This window comes from Aotus nancymaae, unplaced genomic scaffold, assembly GCF_030222135.1.
Source record: "Aotus nancymaae isolate 86718 unplaced genomic scaffold, 86718_ANA_hifiasm-v0.15.2.pri h1tg000028l, whole genome shotgun sequence".
NCBI lineage: Eukaryota > Metazoa > Chordata > Mammalia > Primates > Aotidae > Aotus > Aotus nancymaae.
Genome location: NW_026988441.1, coordinates 7,417,369 through 7,436,891, shown reverse-complemented (window position 1 = coordinate 7,436,891; position 19,523 = coordinate 7,417,369). Strand labels below are relative to the sequence as shown.

The 19,523-nt window shown below is 51.8% G+C and overlaps 1 protein-coding gene across 1 annotated transcript; it reads left to right on the top strand.

Moving 5' to 3' along the window:
• Positions 1-13,349: 13,349 nt before the first annotated feature.
• SELENOW (selenoprotein W) lies at positions 13,350-18,940 on the top strand. Its single transcript, XM_064381111.1, has 6 exons — positions 13,350-13,461; positions 15,320-15,344; positions 15,513-15,566; positions 15,728-15,802; positions 15,885-15,983; positions 18,819-18,940. Exons 1-5 carry the CDS (start codon positions 13,415-13,417, stop codon positions 15,963-15,965), a joined length of 282 nt encoding a protein of 93 aa, XP_064237181.1. The 5' UTR covers positions 13,350-13,414; the 3' UTR covers positions 15,966-15,983; positions 18,819-18,940.
• Positions 18,941-19,523: the final 583 nt, after the last annotated feature.

The following is a 19,523-nucleotide window of genomic DNA, read 5'->3' as shown; positions in this document are numbered from 1 at the left end:
AAAATACAAAAGTTGCCAGATGTGGTGGCGCATGCCTGTAATGCCAGGTACTCGGGAGGCTGAGGCAGGAGAATCGCTTGAACCTAGGAGATGGAGGTTATGGTGAACCAAGATTGTGCCACTGCACTCCAGCCTGGGCAACAAGAGTGAAACTCTGTCTCAAAACATAAATTACATAATTGATTAGCTGGGCATGGTGGTGCGCACCTGTAGTTTCAGCTCCTGAGGAGGCTGAGGCAGGAAAATCGCTTGAGCCTGGGAGGTGGAGGCTGTAGTTAGCTGAGATTGTGCCACTGTACTCTATCCTGGATGACAAAGCAAGACCCTGTCTCGACCCCTCACCCCCCGAAAAGACGAACATAAATTTCACACATGTTCTTGTGAGGATAGAATCGGTTTTCTCTGTGTCTTAGGATCACACCATTTGTGGTTCTGCAGCTTGCTGTCCGTGCATTTTGTGTCTGTACAGAGCTCCTGTTTTGTGGCTGCGTGGATTCCCATTACGTGGGTGTGCCTTGTGTTACTTAAGGAGGCCTGTGAGGCTCCTCCTAATGAACCCGAAACAATGTCTTTGTCCACGTGCCTTCTCACGCGCATCTGTAGATAAGTACCTGGAAGTGAATCTCAGCCGAAGGGTACACGTGTCTGTAACAGGTCATTTGATGGATTCACCCCAATTGCTCTCCACGCGGGCCGTGCTGATGTTTACTCTCCGGTAGTGAAGGAGGAGCCGGCCTGTTTCCGTGTAGCTTTGCTACTGTGTGGTCTCACTGTTTTTATTTGATTATGCCTGGTTACCAGTGAGGTTGAACCTCTCCCTTTTTTCTTTTTGAAGTAGGGTTGCCCAGGCTACGGTGCAGTGACACAACCCTGGCTTCTTGGCTCCCTGCAGCCTTGACCTCCTGGGTTCAAGTGATTCTCCCACTTAAGCCTCCTGAGTAGCTGGATCTACAGGCTCGCGCCACCACGCCCAGCTAATTTTTGTATTTTTTAGTAGAGGCAGGGTTTCACCATGTTGGCCTGGTTGGTCTCGATCTCTTGACCTCATCATCCGCCTGCCTCGGCTTCCCAAAGTGCTGGGATTACATGCGTGAGCTACCGCACCTGGCTGAGCATGCAGTTTATAAAAGAAATGGATAGCCAGGCGCAGGTGACTCATGCCTGTAATCCTAGCACTTTGGGAGGCCGAGGTGGACGGATCATCTGAGATCAGGAGTTCAGGGCCAGCCTGACAAACGTGGAGAAACCCTGTCTCTACTAAAAATGCAGAATCAGCCAAGTGTGGTGGTGCATGCCTGTAATCCCAGCTACCTGGGAGGCTGAGGCAGGAGAATCACTTAAACCCAGGAGGCGGAGGTTGTAGTGAGCCAAGATAATGCCACTGCACTCCAGCCTGGGTGACAATAGTGGAATTCTGTCTCAGAAGAAGAAGGAAAAAAAAAATGAAAGCCATCTGCCAAGGAGGCCAGCCTCTGACCCAGTGACACTGCTCCGGGGTGACTGAAGGAACCTGGAAATGGGCAGGAAGCTCTTAGTGGCAGGAGACTGCCATCGGGGCATCTGTCCCATTCCTGGATACCTGAGGGTGAGGGTGGTCACAGTTACTCAAGGACAAACTCTGAGGCCTAGTGTCCTCAGGAAGTCCTTGGTATTTAATTGCCTGGGGGAATGCATCTTTTCCCGTGTGTGAAATGGGGACTCCACAGCAAAGGTGTTTGTGGGTCTCAGTGCACAGAAATGGCATTTCATGTCTGAATTTTATGTCAAAAGCCTTAAAACTACTGGTTCATTCCTGTAATCCCATCACTTTGGGAGGCCCAGGCAGGAGGATTGCTTGAGGCCAGGAATTGGAGATCACCCTGGGGAACATAGCGAAACTCTATCTCTATAAAAGGTTTTAGGCCAGTGCAGTGGCTCACGCTTGTAATCCTAGCACTTTGGGAGGCCGAGGAAGGTGGATTGCTTGAGCCCAGGAGTTTGAGACCAGCTTGGGCAACATGGCAAAAGCCCATTGGTTTCTACAAAAGATAGAAAAAAGTATCTGGGCATGGTGGTGCACACCTGTAGTCCCAGCTACTCAGGAGGTTGAGGTGGGAGGATCGCTTGAGCTCCGGAGGTTGAGGTTGCAGTGAACCGAAATGGCCACTGCGCTTCCCCCTGAGTGACAGAATGAGACCCTGTCTTTTAAAAAAGAACAAAGTTAATTTAAAATCATTTAGTCCTGGTGTTGCACTCCTGTAGTTCTTGCTACCCAGGAGGCTGAGGCTAGAGGATCGCTTGAGCCCAAGAAGTGGAGGCTGCAGTGCGATATAATGATGCCACTGTCCTCCAGCCTGGGCAACAGAGAGACTAAAACATGAGATACACAACTTGGCGCGGTGGGTGACGCCTGTAATCCTAGCACTTTGGCAGGCCGAGGCAGGCGGATTACCTGAGGTAGGAAGTTTGAGGCCAGCCTGTCCAACATGGTGAAACCCCATCTCTACTAAAAATACAAAATTAGCCGGGTGTGGTGGCATGCGTCTGTAATCCCAGCTACTTGGGAGGCTGAGGCCAGAGAATTGCTTGAACCCGGGAGGCGGAGGTTGCAGTGAGCCAAGATCATGCCATTGGACTCCAGCCTGGGCAATGAGAGTGAAACTCTGTCTCAAAAAAATAATAGAGAACTCTGGTTAACAATTTGCAAGCTGAATTGCACTAATGTCTATGGTTTCCTTTGGAAAACGTAAAACAAGATGGATTAATGAACAGATGCCCCATAAAACAAAAGCGCTGAAATGTGAAGGGTAGAATCTAGGCGGTGGGCTAGAGGGGTATGCACGGAAAAATTCTTTTGACTTTGAAAGTGTCCTAATAACGAGGGAAGTGGCATATTGCGATTTTGGGGCCATGCAGTGGCACAGGTTTCTATCACGGCCCTGCACCCGGTTTTTTTTTTTTTTTTTTTTTTGAGACGGAGTTTCGCTCTTGTTACCCAGGCTGGAGTGCGATGGCGCGATCTCGGCTCACCGCAATCTCCGCCTCCTGGGTTCAGGCAATTCTCCTGCCTCAGCCTCCCGAGTAGCTGGGATTACAGGCACGCACCACCATGCCCAGCTAATTTTTTGTATCTTTAGTAGAGACGGGGTTTCACCATGTTGACCAGGATGGTCTCGATCTCTTGACCTCGTGATCCACCCGCCTCAGCCTCCCAAAGTGCTGGGATTACAGGCGTGAGCCACTGCGCCCGGCAACCCGGTTTTGAGTCTGTAACTTGGTGTTACTTTTTATAAAGTGGGTCCTCTGGATTATAAAAGCTTCAGGCATCAGCCAGGTGTAGCGGCTCATGCCTCTAATCCCAGCACTTTGGGAGGCTGAGGCGGGTGGACCACCTGAGGTTGGGAGTTCGAGTTCAGCCTGACCGGTATGGAGAAACCCCATCTCTATTAAAAATACAAAATGAGGCCGGGCGTGGTGGCTCATGCCTGTAATCCAAGCACTTTGGAGGCCAAGGTGGGCGGATCACCTGAGGTCGGGAGTTCAAGACCAGCCTGACCAAGTGGTGAAACGCTGTCTTTATAAAAAAAAAAAAAAGAGCCAGGTGTGGTGGCGTACGCCTGTAATCCCAGCTACTTGGGAGGCTGAGGCAAGAGAATCGCTTGAATCCCAGAGGCAGAGGTTGCGGTGAGCCGAGATCACACCATTGCATTCCAGCCTGGGCAACAAGAGTGAAACTCTTGTCTAAAAAAAAAAAAAAGGATGTGGAAACTTGCAGTTTGTGCCAAAGACTTCTCACCATTGCTCTGACCCGTTGGCCCAGTGATTGCACGGTTGGGAACGTGGCCTATAAAAACAGCCGGAAGTTGGGGAAGAGCATTCTGCACGGGCTTGTTCTTGAGAGCGCTCTGCAGAATGGGAGGAAACATGGTCATGGACACGAGGCAGGCTCTGGCCATGTGGGCGCGGCCTCCGTGGTCATTAACCGAGGGGTGGGAAGCACCTGCAGCCACTGGGAGGTGTTGGTGTTTGGACGCTTTGTGGGAAAAAGCAAACAGGATTTGCCGCCTTCCATGCTGGCATTCATCAGACAAGAACCCCTTGCCAGAAGTCTCTTGGGTGGGAGGATTTCAGAGGACTCCTCCTTATTCTTTTTTCCAGCATTTCCAATTTGTTTGTTTGTTTGTGTTTTGTTTTGAGATGGCGTCTCAGTCTGTCCACACAAGGCTGGAAGTACCCCAGGAGGGTTGGCCAGGAGGCAGGGGCAGGGTGTCCATTGCCTGAGCTGCTCGTGTTCAGGGCTGGGAGCAGCCTCATAGCACCGCTGTGGCCCTGCGCAATCGCTGTTGCCCCCATTCCCTGATCCTGTGTGAACGTCAAATGCAGGGTCTCCCAGGTTCAAGGATAATCTGGATGTGGGAGATAGTGGCCGCCAGGAGGCGCCGTGAGCCCGCTCCAGGAACCAGACAGTCTGGGAGGTCCGAGCGGCCCTAACACTCCTCTCACTCCTATTCAGGGCCCCTGAGAGGGCCACTCAGCGGGGGTTTCTAACCTGGAGAGTTGGGGACGGAGGTTCAAGGCAGTGGGTGAGTGGGACGGAAGGCTGTGGGTTCTGGCAGTGGGCCTGGAGGTGGACAGGGGTCTCTGGCCATGAGGGCCATGTGCCAACCATGGTGAGAAGTTGCTGAGTCAGATCTGTCTGTACAAATCCTTGTTGCTTTTCAGTCAGCAGGGGTGTCAGGCTTCACCCCAACAACCACCCACCTGTCTTCTCCCCCACTGACACTCTGTGACCTTACCTAGAGCCCCTGGGGGCTAGCAGGAATCTTTCCTCCTCCAGGGACAGAATCTCAGGGTGTCACATATCCCGAAGCTGTGATGGTCTAGGATTCCACATAGAGGTTCTGGGCTTCCAGTCCTGCGAGCCACCAGAGGCAGCAGGGAACCTAAGGAAGGAGAGACAGGAATGAGAGGGAGACAGACTCAGGGAGATGCCATCAGAACACCTGGATCCAGCTGTGCCTGAAGCCCTCCCTTGGGCTTTTTAGTTACAAGAGCCAAGTGCTTAAGCCAATCACAACTTGGGTCAGATACTTATGACCAGATACTTATCTGAAACATGTCCTGATGCCCCTCCCCCATCTCAGCGGCCTTCCCCAGGCTTTGCCTCTGCCCCTGTCGCTGGTGGGAACCCATCCAAACCTTGAGTCTGGGCTTCCAGTCTGGCTGCCTCACCTCTCCTCCTCCTGGCACATCAGCCTTGGGCCTTTCTCCCTGGCTCACTGGATTCCTGCCCCTTCGTCCTCTAGCCCCTCTACTCCAGGAAGTCAGCCTGGATTGCACCCTTCTTCCCACCCCACCCAGTAGAATCAGGAGTAATACCTGGCTCCCCATTTAAAAGCTGGTGGGTTGGTTTCAAGTCTGCTCAGTCCAATTCTTCCGATCTGAACTCCATGAACAAGTAACTACAGATTCCCTCTCATCCTAAACACCCTTAACTATTAGATGGGGGTAACGCGAACCTTGTATGCAGAAAATGCTTAATCAACACCTGCTGATGCAGGCGATACAGGGCATTGGTTAGTAGCGTGGAGATTGGAACCAAGCTCCCGAATTACATCTTGGCTCCACCCTTTACCAGCTGTGTGTCTTTGAGGAAGTCACTTAACCTCTCTGAGCCTCAAGAGATAATACTAGCGTCTAGCGTTAAGTAAGATACTGAGCCAGGTACGGTGGCTCACAACGCATGCCACCAACAGGGAAACTTTATGGTGAAGGGAGCAGGTCAACTTCATGTGATCGGTCTCAGCATCACTAAAAGTGAGATGGCCAGAAGTTAGGTACCTCTTGGAGGTGATGGCCTGGGAAGGACACAGCATCACTCATCCTACAAAGGAGTTCAGCTGATCAGTTGAACTTGCATCTCGCCAAGCCTCTAGAATCTGGAGTCTAGATTGATTGATTGATTGATTGCAGTGAAGTCTCAGTCTGTTGCCCAGGCTGGAGTGCAGTGGCATGATCTTGGCTCACTGCCGCCTCCGCTTTCTGGGTTCAAGCAATTCTCTTGCCTTAGCCTCCATGCGCCACCACGCCCTGCTGATTTTTGTATTTTTAGTAGAGACAGAGTTTCACCATGTTGGTCAGGCTGGTCTCAAACTCCTGACCTCAGGTGATCCACCCACCTCGGCCTCTGAAAGTGCTGGGATTACAGGTGTGAGCCACCGTGCCCAGCCTAGATTTATTTTATTTTTAATTAATTAATGTATTTATTTATTTATGAGACAGAGTCTTGCTCTGTTGCCCGGGCTGGAGTGCAGTGGCGTGATCTTGGCTCACTGAAACCTCCACCTCCCAGGCTCAAGCAATTCTAGTGTCTCAGCCTCCTGAGTAGCTGGGATTACAGGCACCTGCTACCAGACCCGGCTAATTTTTGTATTCTTAGTAGAGATGGGGTTTCCCCCTGTTGGCCAGGCTGGTCTCAAACTCTTGGCCTCAAGTGATCTGCCCGCTTCGGCTTCCTAAAATGCTGGGATTACAAGTGTGAGCCATGGTGCCTAGCCAGCAGAGTCTAAATTTAACTCCCAGTTTACGGAATATACCAGAGAGAGAGTAGCATGTTAGATGACACCACAGAGCAAAAACAGTCAAACCCAGACAGTAGGAAACCCAGTCAACTTGCTTTCTTCAACAAATGAATGGCATTTAAAAAATGGAGTGATGGGCGTGGTGGTGCGTGCCTGTAATCCCAGCTACTTGGGAGGCTGAGGCAGGAGAATTACTTGAACCCGGGAGGCGGAGTTTGCAGTGAGCCGAGATTGCGCCACTGCACTCCAGCCTGGCAACAGAGTGAGACACTGTCTCAAAAAAACAAAAAAACAAAAAAAGCGGAGTGATGGCTAGCTATGGTGGCTCATGCCTGTAATCCCAGCACTTTGGGAGGCTGAGGCGGGTGGATCACGAGCTGAGTTCAAGACCAGCCAGCCAAGGTGGTGAAACCCCATCTCTACTAAAAATACAAAAATTAGCCAGGCACAGTGTCAGATGCCTGTAATCCCAGCTACTTGGGAGGCTGAGGCAGAAGAATCGCTTGAACCCGGGGTGCAGAGATTGCAGTGAGCCAAGATTGAGCCACTGCACTCCAGCCTGAGTGACAGAGACTCCATCTCCAAAAAACAAAAAACAGCAGTGATTACCCCCACTCTTCTCCCAAATTGAGATACAGATATTGAGGAGGGTGGAAGGCACTACCACGACTAGACTAGAATCCAGGCCATCCCAAGCCCCAGCTGGACAGAGATGCTCGGGTGCCTGGACGTCCTGACTTCCAGCAGGTCTCTACTTAGGGCTGCCACCGCCTTGCAGTTGATCATGGCAGCTGCTTTTTGCCTCTGGCTTGAGGTCCCAGCTGCCTGTGTAGGTATTTCCCCATTGGGCATGGAGCTGCAGCATGGCTGCCAGGAGCAGCACCATGTCTCTGCAGCATGGCTGCCAGGAGCAGCACCATGTCTCCCTGCCCACTAGCTGCAGCTCCAGCCAGATGTGAACCATCAGGCAGGAGCAGTTGCTGCTGGTGTCCAGGGAGCATTGAACAGCAGGAGGGACTAGGGAAAGCAGGAGAGAGGGGAAAGAAGGTGGGTGTGAGGGACAGGATGCCATATCAGAGGTCTTCCTTCTTGGAAGACAAGGAAAACCTAGTCAACCCCCCAAAGCAGAAAACTGCTTAAGACGTTATAAAACAGTAACCAATATGAGTAAATCTCACAGCAGATGAATTAGTTCTTTGAACACAGGATATGTGACTCTTTCCTTTCTTCCCTTGTAAAGAGCGCTTTCAGCTGGCATGGTAGCTCACACCTGTAATCCAAGCACTTTGGAGGCTAAGGCGGGCGGATCACCTGAGGTCAGGAGATCAAGACCGTCCTGACCAACATGGCGAAACCCCATCTTAAAAAAAAAAAAAGCAATTTCTAGTTTATTTTAACCTGTAGTGAACATACACTAGCAGCCTGGTTAGTTTACCTTTAACCAATGAAAGATCACAGAGCATCCACTTATTAAATTTATCACTGGAAGGTAAAGAATAAATACGTGGGTCAGAGTCTGCTCTGGGCTCTCAGCTGGGAATGCTGTGAGACCCCAGATGTCCCACTCTGATCGCCCACCTTTCTATCTCTGTGTCTGTTTCTTAACTCCTTCAGTGCTGCCTGGTTTGGGGTCTCTGCGGCTGAGCTGGTCTTGGCAGTCCATCCATCCATCCACTCCCTCATCCATCCAATTATTCATGCACTCATCCACTTGTCTGTTCATGGATCCATCCATCCATCCATCCATCCATCCATCCAACCACAGACATGATGTGAAGGGAAAGAATCCAGACGTAAAGAGTACACAGTATATGATATGTTTATATGAAGTTTGAGAACAGGCCAAACTGATCTACGCTGAGATGAGTCAGGCTAGTGGTGACCCTCATGATGGAATCAGCTGACTGGGAGGATGCATGAGAAAACTTGGGGAGCTGGAAATAATCCCCATCTTGGTCTGGGGTGGTTAAATGGTATCATATGAAACATTTACTCACCTGTACATTTAGGATTTATGTAAAAAAAATTTAAAAACCAAAAAAGGCCTCACTGAGAAGGTGCCATTTGAGGAAATACCCGTGTCACTTTCACCAGGGAATGCTCCTAGACACCTACAGATACCGTATACCTCTGTGTAGCCAGCACACAAATACTTGGGATGGCTCTTTTGAGTACCGTATTCACCAGAATAAATTATACCAGATTCCTGCTTCATACCATACGCACTTGTATTATGACACACTATGTTCCTGGCAAACAGAAGAGGCCTGACGGGAACTCAGTGGGTCTTTGGAAAATTCTGCACCCAGTGGAAGAAGAGGCTATAAGCCCTACTTAAAAAAAAAATTATAAATCTGAAATATGCTTTTTCCCTTAAAGGTTGTACAAAGGCTTATCTGAGCAGGAAATTAAACAGACAACCCCTCCCTCCCAGCATGCCGGAATTCTAAGTGCTGGCCCAGAGAGAGATAAGAATTATCGCAGGGAGGGTAAGATAAGAATTTTCTTGGTTGGTGCTAGCAAATGACTGAGTTTTTCCTGTTTCACATACGGTTTTTACATGATTTAATTGTTTTAAATGTTTGTGAACATTCAGATAACTGCCATGTGGTTTTATAGACTTTTTTTGTGAAAATGAATAACGTTCGAAATGTTACTCATTAATATAAATGACTCAACAGTAAGCTTTTCTTTTTTTTTGAGACAGAGTCTCGCTCTGGTCACCCGGCCTGGAGTGCAATGGTGTGATTCAACTCTCGGCTTCAGGTGTTTCTCCTGCCTCAGCCTCCCCAATAGCTGAGACTACAGGTGCCTGCCATCAGGCCAGGCTAATTTTTGTATTTTTAGCAGAGACGGGTTTCACCAGGTCGGCCAGGCTTGTCTGGAACTCCTGAGCTCAGCTGATCTGCCTTCCTTGGCCTCCCAAAGTGCTGGGATTACAGACCTGAGGCACCACACCCGGCCTGTGTAGTAGAATTTTTATTCCCTAAAGTGATATTCCTGCCAGCCTTTCTGCCTCAAGCCCAAACACAATGAAAGAGTGTAGAGTGGTTTATTATTTTTTTCTTCCCTGTCCTTCCCTCTCCATCTGGGTCTGACCAGGGTGACCAGTTGTGTCAGGGTCCCCAAACCACACTCAAGTTGGGAGAGTCACCAGGACCCAAAGGAATTGGCATATGGTTGATTTATTGTGGTGACATGGGATGGACACACAATGGATCATTATGGAAAAATAATCCCAAGGTGTGGATGGGGTCACACAGGGCAGTTTCCCAGCAAAAAAAAAAAAAAAAAGAAAGAAAAAAAGAAAAGGTGGCAATTTAAGTGCCACATTTCTGTCCAGTGAAGTCTAATAGACACTGAGTGCCTCGGGTTTTTTTTGTTTTTGTTTTTTGTTTTTTTTTGAGATTACAGGCATGGACCACCATGCCTGACTAATTTTGTATTTTAGTAGAGACAGGTTTTCTCCATGTTGATCAGGCTGGTCTTGAACTCTGGACCTCAGGTGATCCACCAGCCTCAGCCTCCCAAAGTACTGGGATTACAGGTGTGAGCGGGTGCCTGTAGTCCTAGCTACTCAGGAGGCTGAGGCAGGAGAATCACTTGAACCTGGAGGCGGAGGTTGCAGTAAGCTGAGATCTTCTGCCTCAGTCTCCCAAGTAGCTGGGATTACAGGCGCCCACTACCACTCAAATATTTTTTTGAGACAGAGTCTTAAAAAAAAAAAAAAAAAAAAAAAAAAAGAGATGGAGTCTCGCTCTCTTGACTAGGCTGGAGTGAAACGGTGTGATTTCAGCTCACTGCAACCTCTGCCTCCCGGGTTCAAGCAATTCTCTTGCCTCAGCTTCCTGATTAGCTGGACTACAGGCACACGCCACCACACCCAGCTAATTTTTGTATTTTCAGTAGAGACAGGGTTTCACTGTGTTGGTCAGGCTGGTCTCAAACTCCTGACCTCAAGTGATCCGCCTGCCTTGGCCTCCCAAAGTGCTTGGATTACAGGTGTGAGCCACCACGCCGGGCCAGGGCTGTGGTGTATTGAGAGCGAGACGTGCTTTTGTGTTGCTCTGTGGCTGGATAAAGGCGTGTTTGATGTGTTGTGTTTCTGGCTGGGTTGGGTTTGTCTGGATGTGCAATCATGTAAATGGGTGAGGGTGATCACTGTGTTACCATTTGTCGTATGTGTGTGTGTGAGGGAGAGAGAGGGAGAGAGAAAAGGAGGGGGTGAGAGAGCGAGAGAGTGAGCAAGATCGAGAGTGAGAGCGAGAGCGAGAGAGAGAGAGAGAGAGAAAGAGAAAGAGAAAGAGAAAGAGAAAGAGAGAGGTGGCCTCCTAGCCCAGGATTCATTACTAATTCCTCCAGCATCACCACCCATTTCCGGGCAACAGAAGCCCCTTTGTTCTCGGTGGCAGAAGCAGTGATGTCCCTTTTCTCTTGAGGCCCCTGGCAAGTTCTCAGCCTTGAGCCTGCTCAACAAAAGGTCCTCTGAGCTTTTGCACTGAGCCTGGACACTTACAGAGTGTGCTGAGGACATTAGTGAGGGCACTGGACCTGTGACAGCCACAGTGGCTTGGCCAGTGCTGGAGGAGCCCAGGGCCTTAGAGAAGACCTTCTTTTTTCTTTTTTTTTTTTTTGTCAGACACAGTCTCACTCTGTCACTAGGCTGGAGTGCAGTGGTGCAATCTCGGCTCACTGCAACCTCTGCCTCTCGAGTTCAGGCTATTCTCCTGCCTCAGTCTCCCAAGTAGCTGGGATTACAGGTGCCCACTACCACGCCCCACTAATTTTTCTTTTTTTCTTGAGATGGAGCCTGGCCTTGTTGCTTAGACTAGAGTGCAATGGCTCGATCTCGGCTCACTGTAATTTCTGCCTCTCAGGTTCAAGTGATTCTTCTGCTCATCCTTCCAGGTAGCTGGGACTACAGGCTCGCACCACCACGCACGGCTTTTTTTTTTTTTTTTTTGTATTTAGTAGAGACAGGGTTTCACCATGTTGGCCAGGATGGTCTCCATCTCCTGACCTTGTGACACACCCACCTTGACCTCCCAAAGTGCTGGGATTACAGGCGTGAGCCACCGCACCCAGCCTAACTTTTATATTTTTAGTAGAGACAGGGTTTCACCATGTTGGCCAGGCTAGTCTCGAACTCCTGACCTCAGGTAATCAGCCTGCCTCGGCCTCCCCAAGTGCTGGATTACAGGTGTGAGCCACTGAGCCCGGCCGAGTTAACCTTTATTGAGCTATTCCCGCGTGCCTGACACAGCTCTAGTTCTTCCTACCTGTACAAACTTACTGCTCACAACCCCTAACGGAAGTGCTATTTTCATGTTGCTTCCTACTTTTTATTTCCACTTGCCAAATCACTCCCATGAGGGAAGGGGCTTCTATTTCTTCATTGCTACATCCATCCCCGGAAACTGGGACTGCAGGTGGTTACAAAGTACCTATTTGTTAAGTGAGTGAACATTCCCTGTAGGCAATTACACTCATCTCCCAAATGGGGAACAGGCTCAGAGATAGCATCTGCACTCTCACTGTCAGCGGCCTTGTTTCTAGCACTTTCTATGATGATGCCCCTGCCCGGAGAGGGTTCGTGGGAAGTGACCATTGCTGTGTAATGAATGACCAGGCTGTGCCAGGCTCCAGCTGCAGCCTTTTCCTTTCTCTCTTTTTTGTTTTTTTGAGACGGAGTTTCACTTTTTTTGCCCAGACAGAAGGGCAATGGCGAGATCTTGGCTCACTGCAACCTCTGCCTCCCTGGTTCGTGATTCAAGCCTCCGGAGGAGCTGGGATGACAGGCACCCGCCACCACGCCCAGCTAATTTTCTTTCTTCTTTTTTTTGAGACAGTCTCCTCTGTTGCCTAGGCTGAAGTGTAGTGGTGGGGTCTCGGCTCACTACAACCTCTGCCTCCCGGGTTCAAGTGATACTCCTGCCTGAGACCCCCAAGGAGCTGAGACTACAGTCGCCTGCCGCCACACCCAGCTAATTCTTTGTATTTTTAGTAGAGATGGGGTTTCCATGTTGACCAGGCTGGTCTCGAACTCCAGACCTCAAATGATCCGCCCACCTCGGCCTCCCCAAAGTGCTGGGATTACAGGTGTGAGCTACCGCGCCCAGCTACTAATGTATGATTATTATTATTCTGTAGAGACGCAGTCTGGACATGTTGCCCAGGCTGGTCTTGAACTCCTGGGCTCAAGCGATCCTCCCGCCTCTGCCTCCCAAAGCTCTGGGGTTACAGGCGTGAGCCACGGCGCCTTGCAGCTGCAGGTCTTTATAAGGCAGCTGTGGGCCCTGGACCGCTCCCAGAAAACCTTCCCTCCAACCCCCTCCCTCCTCTGTCACCTGGTGTATCCCGAATCCTCCCCAACTCGTCCCTCTCGCCCTCTCCGAGAGATGAGGGACCCGAGAGTCGCGCCCCGCCTCCGTCCCCACCGCGCCGCCCCGCAGCCCACGCGCTTTTTGAAAGGACCACCCTTGAGGCTGATTCCAGGTCCAGCTGGGAGCCGCGGCCCCTGAAACAGCACCCGCGCGGGCCGTTCCATTCCGGCCGGGGGGGGGGACCTGGGAGGGGACGCGCGGAGGGCGTCCCCCGGGGACTGCCCCTGTCGAGACTCTCTCCAGCTCAACAGGGGGACGGGAAGGAGACGTGTGGGGTCCTCGGGCTGGCGGGCCGCAGGTCCCTAGTCCCCCGCCTTGGCGCCTCTCCGCCCCCCGCCCCTCCCCGGCATTGGTTGGCGCCAGGGGAAGCGGCGGCACCATCCCTAACTGAGCAGGTTCCTGCCGCACTCGCGCAGACGTCGCGCGTCCAGGCGGGAGGTCGGTGTGGTTCGGGCTTCTGCTCCCCGGCGGATGTGGCAGCCCCGAGCCATGGCGGTCGCCGTTCGAGTCGTTTATTGGTAAGCGCAGCGGCCAGCGGCGCCCCCGTTCCCGACCCGCTCTGGGACCCGATCCACCGCACGCTCGGAGCCGGGGTCTGGGGGCATCGGGGCGAGGACCCGTGGGGACCCCTCTACGGGAAAAGCGATTCCTGTGTGGGTGGCGTGGGCGTGCGGAGGGGCGAAAAGCAGAGGGCGGTGGTCCCCGGGCCGCCTCTTCGGCTTGTGACACGCTGGGCATCCCGCGTTCTAAAAGGTGGGGGCTGAGACGGCTGTGTGTCAATTTCCAGCTTCCGACTCCGAGGCTGCGCTGGGGGAAGGGGCTGGCGGTCAGCTTTGTAAAGGGACCTCAGGCTCCTCCACCCTAAGTCTTCCCCTCCCCCAGTATCCAGAACAGTCACGGCGTGGGGACGGTGAGAGCCCAGAAGGTTCGAGAACGTCTCAGCCCGTGTTTCGAATGCACTTGAATTGTGGGCCTCTGCCCAATGATTTCCCTTGGCCACGAAACCCTCTCCGTTTCTGCCCTGAGTTTTCCTGTCTGTGGCGAGAGGGAGGCTGCGCATCAGCACCGAACCCGTTTAATTTCTCCAAGTCTCAGGAAGGATGTAATAGGATAGGATATAAATTACTTTACATTCTCCCCACTCCCCAGCACCAAATACTATGCTGGCATTCAGTTAGATATTTAATAAACACATGTTCAATGAATTTATCCTCCCACAAATCCCTTAAGAGAGGGGAATTTTAGGCCAGGTACCGTTGATCACGCCTGTAATCCAGACACTTTGGGCAGGGGAGTCCGAGGCGGGTGGATCGCTTGAGCCCAAGAGTTCGAGGCCAGCCTGGGCAATACAGGGAGATCCCCATCTCTACAAAAACTTAGAAAGTTAGCCGGGCGTGGTGGCATGCACCTGTAGTCCCAGCTACTCCGGAGGCTGAGTTAGGAGGATCGCAGGAGCCTGGGAGGCGGAGGTTGCCATGAGCTGAGATCGCAACACTGCACTCCAGCCTTGGCGGCCGAGCGAGACTCTGTCTCAAAAAAAAAAAAAAAAAGAAAAGGGAATTTTAGTTCTGTCTTACAGGCAAGGAAACTGAGGCTGGGGGTGGGGTCAGGTCAGTAACTTCAAGTCTGGACTGCAGGTGACAGGGGTAACTGGAACCCAGATCTGCTAGCAGCTTTCGAATGTCTCTGCCTGCTCGACAAAGCAGAGGCAAGAGTGACATTTTGAGACGCCTACCAGGCCTGTGCGGCAGATTCCAGTCCCAAAATAGCCTGCTGTGGGGGTCGGGTGAGCCTGTATTTCATCCTGGGGACTGGGAAGGTGTTCAGAATCCTGAAGCCTCTGGGCCGTGCACGGTGGCTCATGCCTATAATCTCAGCACTTTGGGAGGCGGAAGCGGGCTGATCCCCTGAGGTCAGGAGTTTGAGAACAGCCTGGGCAGCAGGGCGAAAACACAAAAATTAGCCGGGCGTGGTGTAAGAATCCAGTAGCTGCAGGGTTTTCCTTGGAGTGCTCTGAGGGCTGTGGGTGGGGGCTGTGGGCACAGGGAGTGGGTGGGGACGTCATTTGCGCTGTTCTCCTAATTCAGTTCTCCTGGTTTTTCCTCTGTCCCATCCTTGTGGCGTCCCTGTCTCCTCTATCTTCCCTTCTTCCCCTCCCCCTGTCCGTCTCTTGAGTGGTGTTGGTTTTCTGTGTGTGTCTGTGCGTCCTGCTGCCACCTGTCACCTCCTCTGCTTGGTCATCTGTGTTCCTCTCTATTTCTTCCTGGCCCCACCTTGCTCTCTCCCCGCCACACTGCCTGTCTCTCCCCTCCTCTTCCGGATCCCCCACTTCTCCCTCTCTCCCCTGGGCCCCGCCTTCTTGGACTCTCCTACCAGTGGCGCTTGAGGCTACAAGTCCAAGGTAAGCAGGGTGGGCTGGGTGGGGAGGGATTCCCGGAAGCTGGGGCTGCGGGGCGGGGGGCGGGGGGGGGGGGGGAGGGATTCTCGGAAGCTGGGGACGGGGAGAGTGCCTATCAGGAGGGAGGCTAACTGGTACGACCCCTGCGGTGACCTCCCACCCCATTTTCAGTATCTTCAGCTCAAGAAGAAGTTAGAAGATGAGTTCCCCGGCCGCCTGGACATTGTGAGTCTTGGGAGGGGGCAGGACTTGAGCATGGGCACTGCGTTGGTCCCTTAGGCCTGGATGGCATCGGGGGTGGGGGGTGTTAGGTAACCCCCTGGGAAGGGGAGGGTCTCCCCAAGAGGACATCTCAGCCCCTCCAACATCCTGTCTCCCTTCCTCAGTCCGGCGAGGGAACTCCCCAGGCCACCGGGTTCTTTGAAGTAACGGTAGCTGGGAAGTTGATTCACTCTAAGAAGGTATGTCTGTCTGTCTGTCCTGCCTCGTTTTGGCGCTAGTGTGGGTTGCAGCTCATCCCTTCTTTCTTCCTCCCCTCCCTAGAAAGGCGATGGCTACGTGGACACGGAAAGCAAGTTTCTGAAGCTGGTGGCCGCCATCAAAGCCGCCTTGGCCCAGGGCTAATGCGCCCTGAAGGCAGAGGTGAGAGGGAGGGACCCACTAGACAGGGAACCACCTTTTGGATCTTCTCCTAGCCCCATCCTCTGACTCCTTGACCCAGGGTGGAGAGCCTAGGAGATGGGGGGGACATCTCGTGTGTCCCCAGAGCAAACAGGATGAAGTTAGACCTGGGTGATGAAGGATGACAACTGAGATGGAGTCAGAGGTGTGTAGGGTGACAGCTGAGATGGTGATGATGTGTTAGAGGTGTGCAGGGTGACAGCTGAGATGGTGATGATGGGTTAGAGGTGTGAGGGTGATCCACCCTCCTCCATCTCCTAAAGTGCTGGGACTACAGGCGGGAGCCACCGCGCTTGGCTGTTGATTTATTTTTTGAGATGGAGTACTCGCTCTGTCACCCGCGCTGGAGTGCAGTGGCGCATTTTCGGCTCACTGCAACCTCCGCCTCCCGTATTTAAGGGATTCTCCTGTCTCAGCCTCCTGAGTAGCTGGGATTACAGGCACGTGCCACCATGCCTCGCTAATTTTTGTATTTTTAGTAGAGATGGAGTTTCGCCGTATTGGCCAGGCTGGTTTTGAACTCCTGACCTCAGGTGATCCACCTGCCTTGGCCCCCCAAAATGCTGGGATTCCAGGCATGAGCCACTGCGCACGGCCATACTTTCTACTCCCCTCTAGACTTCAGCTCCAGTTCCCACTCCATGCCGATCTAGAACAGAGTGTCCCATCCAGCACAAGGTGGACCCGAGTGCCAGCTCCCAGCGGGCCTTGTGCCAGAAAACTAGTTTCAAGTGCATTAAGCTCAAGTTCCATTTCCTAGAATTCCTTACCAGAGCAGAATGAGGTCATGTTCAGTATGAATTGGGACGTGCCAATTTGAAGTAGTGCAGTAAAGAAATACAAATGGTATCTTGCCTTATGTGCAGGTCTGAAACAAAGCAAATCCCTTTAAAATAATGGAAAAGAAAAATGGAATTGCAGAATTCCAAAGCTGTATAAGCTGAATACATTGTGGACTGTTGCTAAGTGTGGGGGTGGGGTGCCACCATGTGAGCTTTGAATTCTTTTTTTGAGATTGAGTCTCGCTCTGTCGCCCAGACTGGAGTACAGTGATGCTATCTCTGCTCACTGAAACCTCCACCTCCCAGGTTCAAGCGGTCTCCTGCCTCAGCCTCCTGAGTAGCTGGGATTACAGGCGCCCATGCCTGGCTAATTTTTGTAACTCCTGACCTCAAGTGATTCACCCACCTCAGCCTCCCAAAGTGCTGAGATTACAGGCGTGAGCCACCAACCCTGGCTGTTCTTTTTTTTTCCCCAGACGGAGTCTCACTCTGTTGCCCAGGCTAGAGTACAGTGGTGTGATCTCTGAAACCTCTGCCTCCTGGGTTCAAGCAATTCCCCTGCCTCAGCCTCCCCAGTAGCTGGGATCACAGGCACGTGCCACCACACCTAATTTCTGTGTTTTTAGTAAGATGGGGTTTTACTCTGTTGGCCAGGCTGGTCTTGAACTCCTGGACTCAAGTGATCCACCCACCTCATCCTCCCAAAGTGCTGGGATTACAGGTGTGAGCCACCCCGCCTGGTCTGACCATGACAGTCTTAGGCAGGACATTGCAAGGTCTTATAGGGGACCTCCCAGGAGCTGGGCAAGGTGCAGATCTTTCTTTGGCAGAGGCGAACCCTCTTCTGCACAGGGATTAAACCAGGCAGTTGGTGAGGAACAGAGAGGTCCGTGTGGGACCCAGCTCAGGGGGACTGCCTTAGGTATCAAAGAAAACAACGTCTGTTGACCGGGTGTGGTGACTCATGCCTGTAATCCCAGCACTTTGGGAGGCTGAGACAGGCAGATCACGAGGTCGGGAGATCGATATCATCCTGGCTAACATGGTGAAACCCCATCTCTACTGAAAATATAAAAAATTAGCCGGGCGTGGTGGCGGGCACCTGTAATCCCAGCTACTACTTGGGAGGCTGAGGCAGGAGAATCAATTGAACCTGGGAGGCAGAGATTACAGTGAGCCGAGATGGCGCCACTGCACTCCAACCTGGGCACAGAGCGAGACTCTGCTTCAAAAAAAAAAAAAAGAAGAAAGAAAACAATGTCTATTGTTTAATAGGTCTCTGGAAACCTATTATTTATTATTTTTTTTTGAAACGGAGTTTCGCTCTTGTTGCCCAGACTAGAGTGCAATGACATGATCTCGGCTCACTGCAATCTCCGCCTCCTGGGTTCAAGCAATTCTCCTGCCTCAGCCTTGCAAGTAGCTGGGATTACAGGTGCTCACCACCATTCCTGGCTAATTTTTTGTATTTTTAGTAGAGACAGGGTTTCACTATGTTGGCCAGGCTGGTTTCGAACTTCTCACCTCAGGCAATCTACCTACCTCGGCCTCCCAAAGTGCTGGGATTACAGGTGTGAGCCACTGCACCTGGCTTTTTGTTTTGTGTTTTTTTTTGAGACAAGGTCTCACTCTGTCATCCAGGCTGGAGTTAAGTGGTGCAATCATAGCTCACTGCAGCCTCGACCTCCTAGGCTCAAGTGACTCTTCCACTTCAGCCTCCCAAGTAGCTGGGACTACAGGTGTGCACCACCATGCCCAGCTAATTTTTGCAGTTTTTGTAGAGATGGGTTTTGTTTTTTTTTTTTTTTTTTTTTTTGCCATATTGCCCAGACTGGTCTCGAACTCCTGGGCTCAAGTGATTGCCTACCTCAGCCTTGCAAAGTGCTAGGATTACAGGCAAGAGTCACCGCGCCCGGCTTATTTATCTTTCTTCCTTGTGACGGGGCCCCCAAGCCTGGTCTCTGTTCCTGCAAACTGACTCCCTCCCCCAGCCACCTTTTTTTTCTCTCCACAGTCCAGGGACCTTAATCCAGCCCCTCTCAGCAGACGCTTCATGACGGGAAGGAGTGAAATGCCTCGTGGATGCCCGGTCCTTCCCCGATGCTCTTGTGGCTGCTGTTAGGGGCAGAGATTGATGCCCTTGGTCTCTGCCTCTGTGTGTGTGTGTCTTCCCCGGTCTCCACACTGCCCCACCCTCCTCCCGTCCCCCGATTTCATCAGATTTTTGTGCACACCCCATGTTTCCCCGGTTGTCCCCCAGAGTTTGGGGGACATCCCGCCTCAGGCATCCTTCTCAAGGGGAAGCCAGGAGAGGCATCAGGATGGGTGAGTGTCTGATTGTGGCAAAGTTCACAGCTGTTCACAATTCAATAAATATTGGACGAGTTTAACTGAATATGCCTGTGAGGAGTGTATCCTGTTATACCCCTGGGCCTCCTCCCTCCAGGCCCCCATCCCAGATTATTGACCACGTGTTGAGTGCTCAGTGCACCAGCCCTCTGCTAATAAGGAAGCACTTTGCAGCAATACTGAGGTTGTGATTTTTTGGGACAATTTTGCTCTGGAGGGCAGTGGTATGATCCCAGCTCACTGCAACCTCCATCTCCTGGGTGTAAGTGATTCTCGTCTCAGCCTCCTGATACCTGGGACCACGAGAGCACTGCCATGCCCGGCTGATTTTTTTCTTTTCTTTTTTTTTTTTTTTTTGAGGAAATCTTGC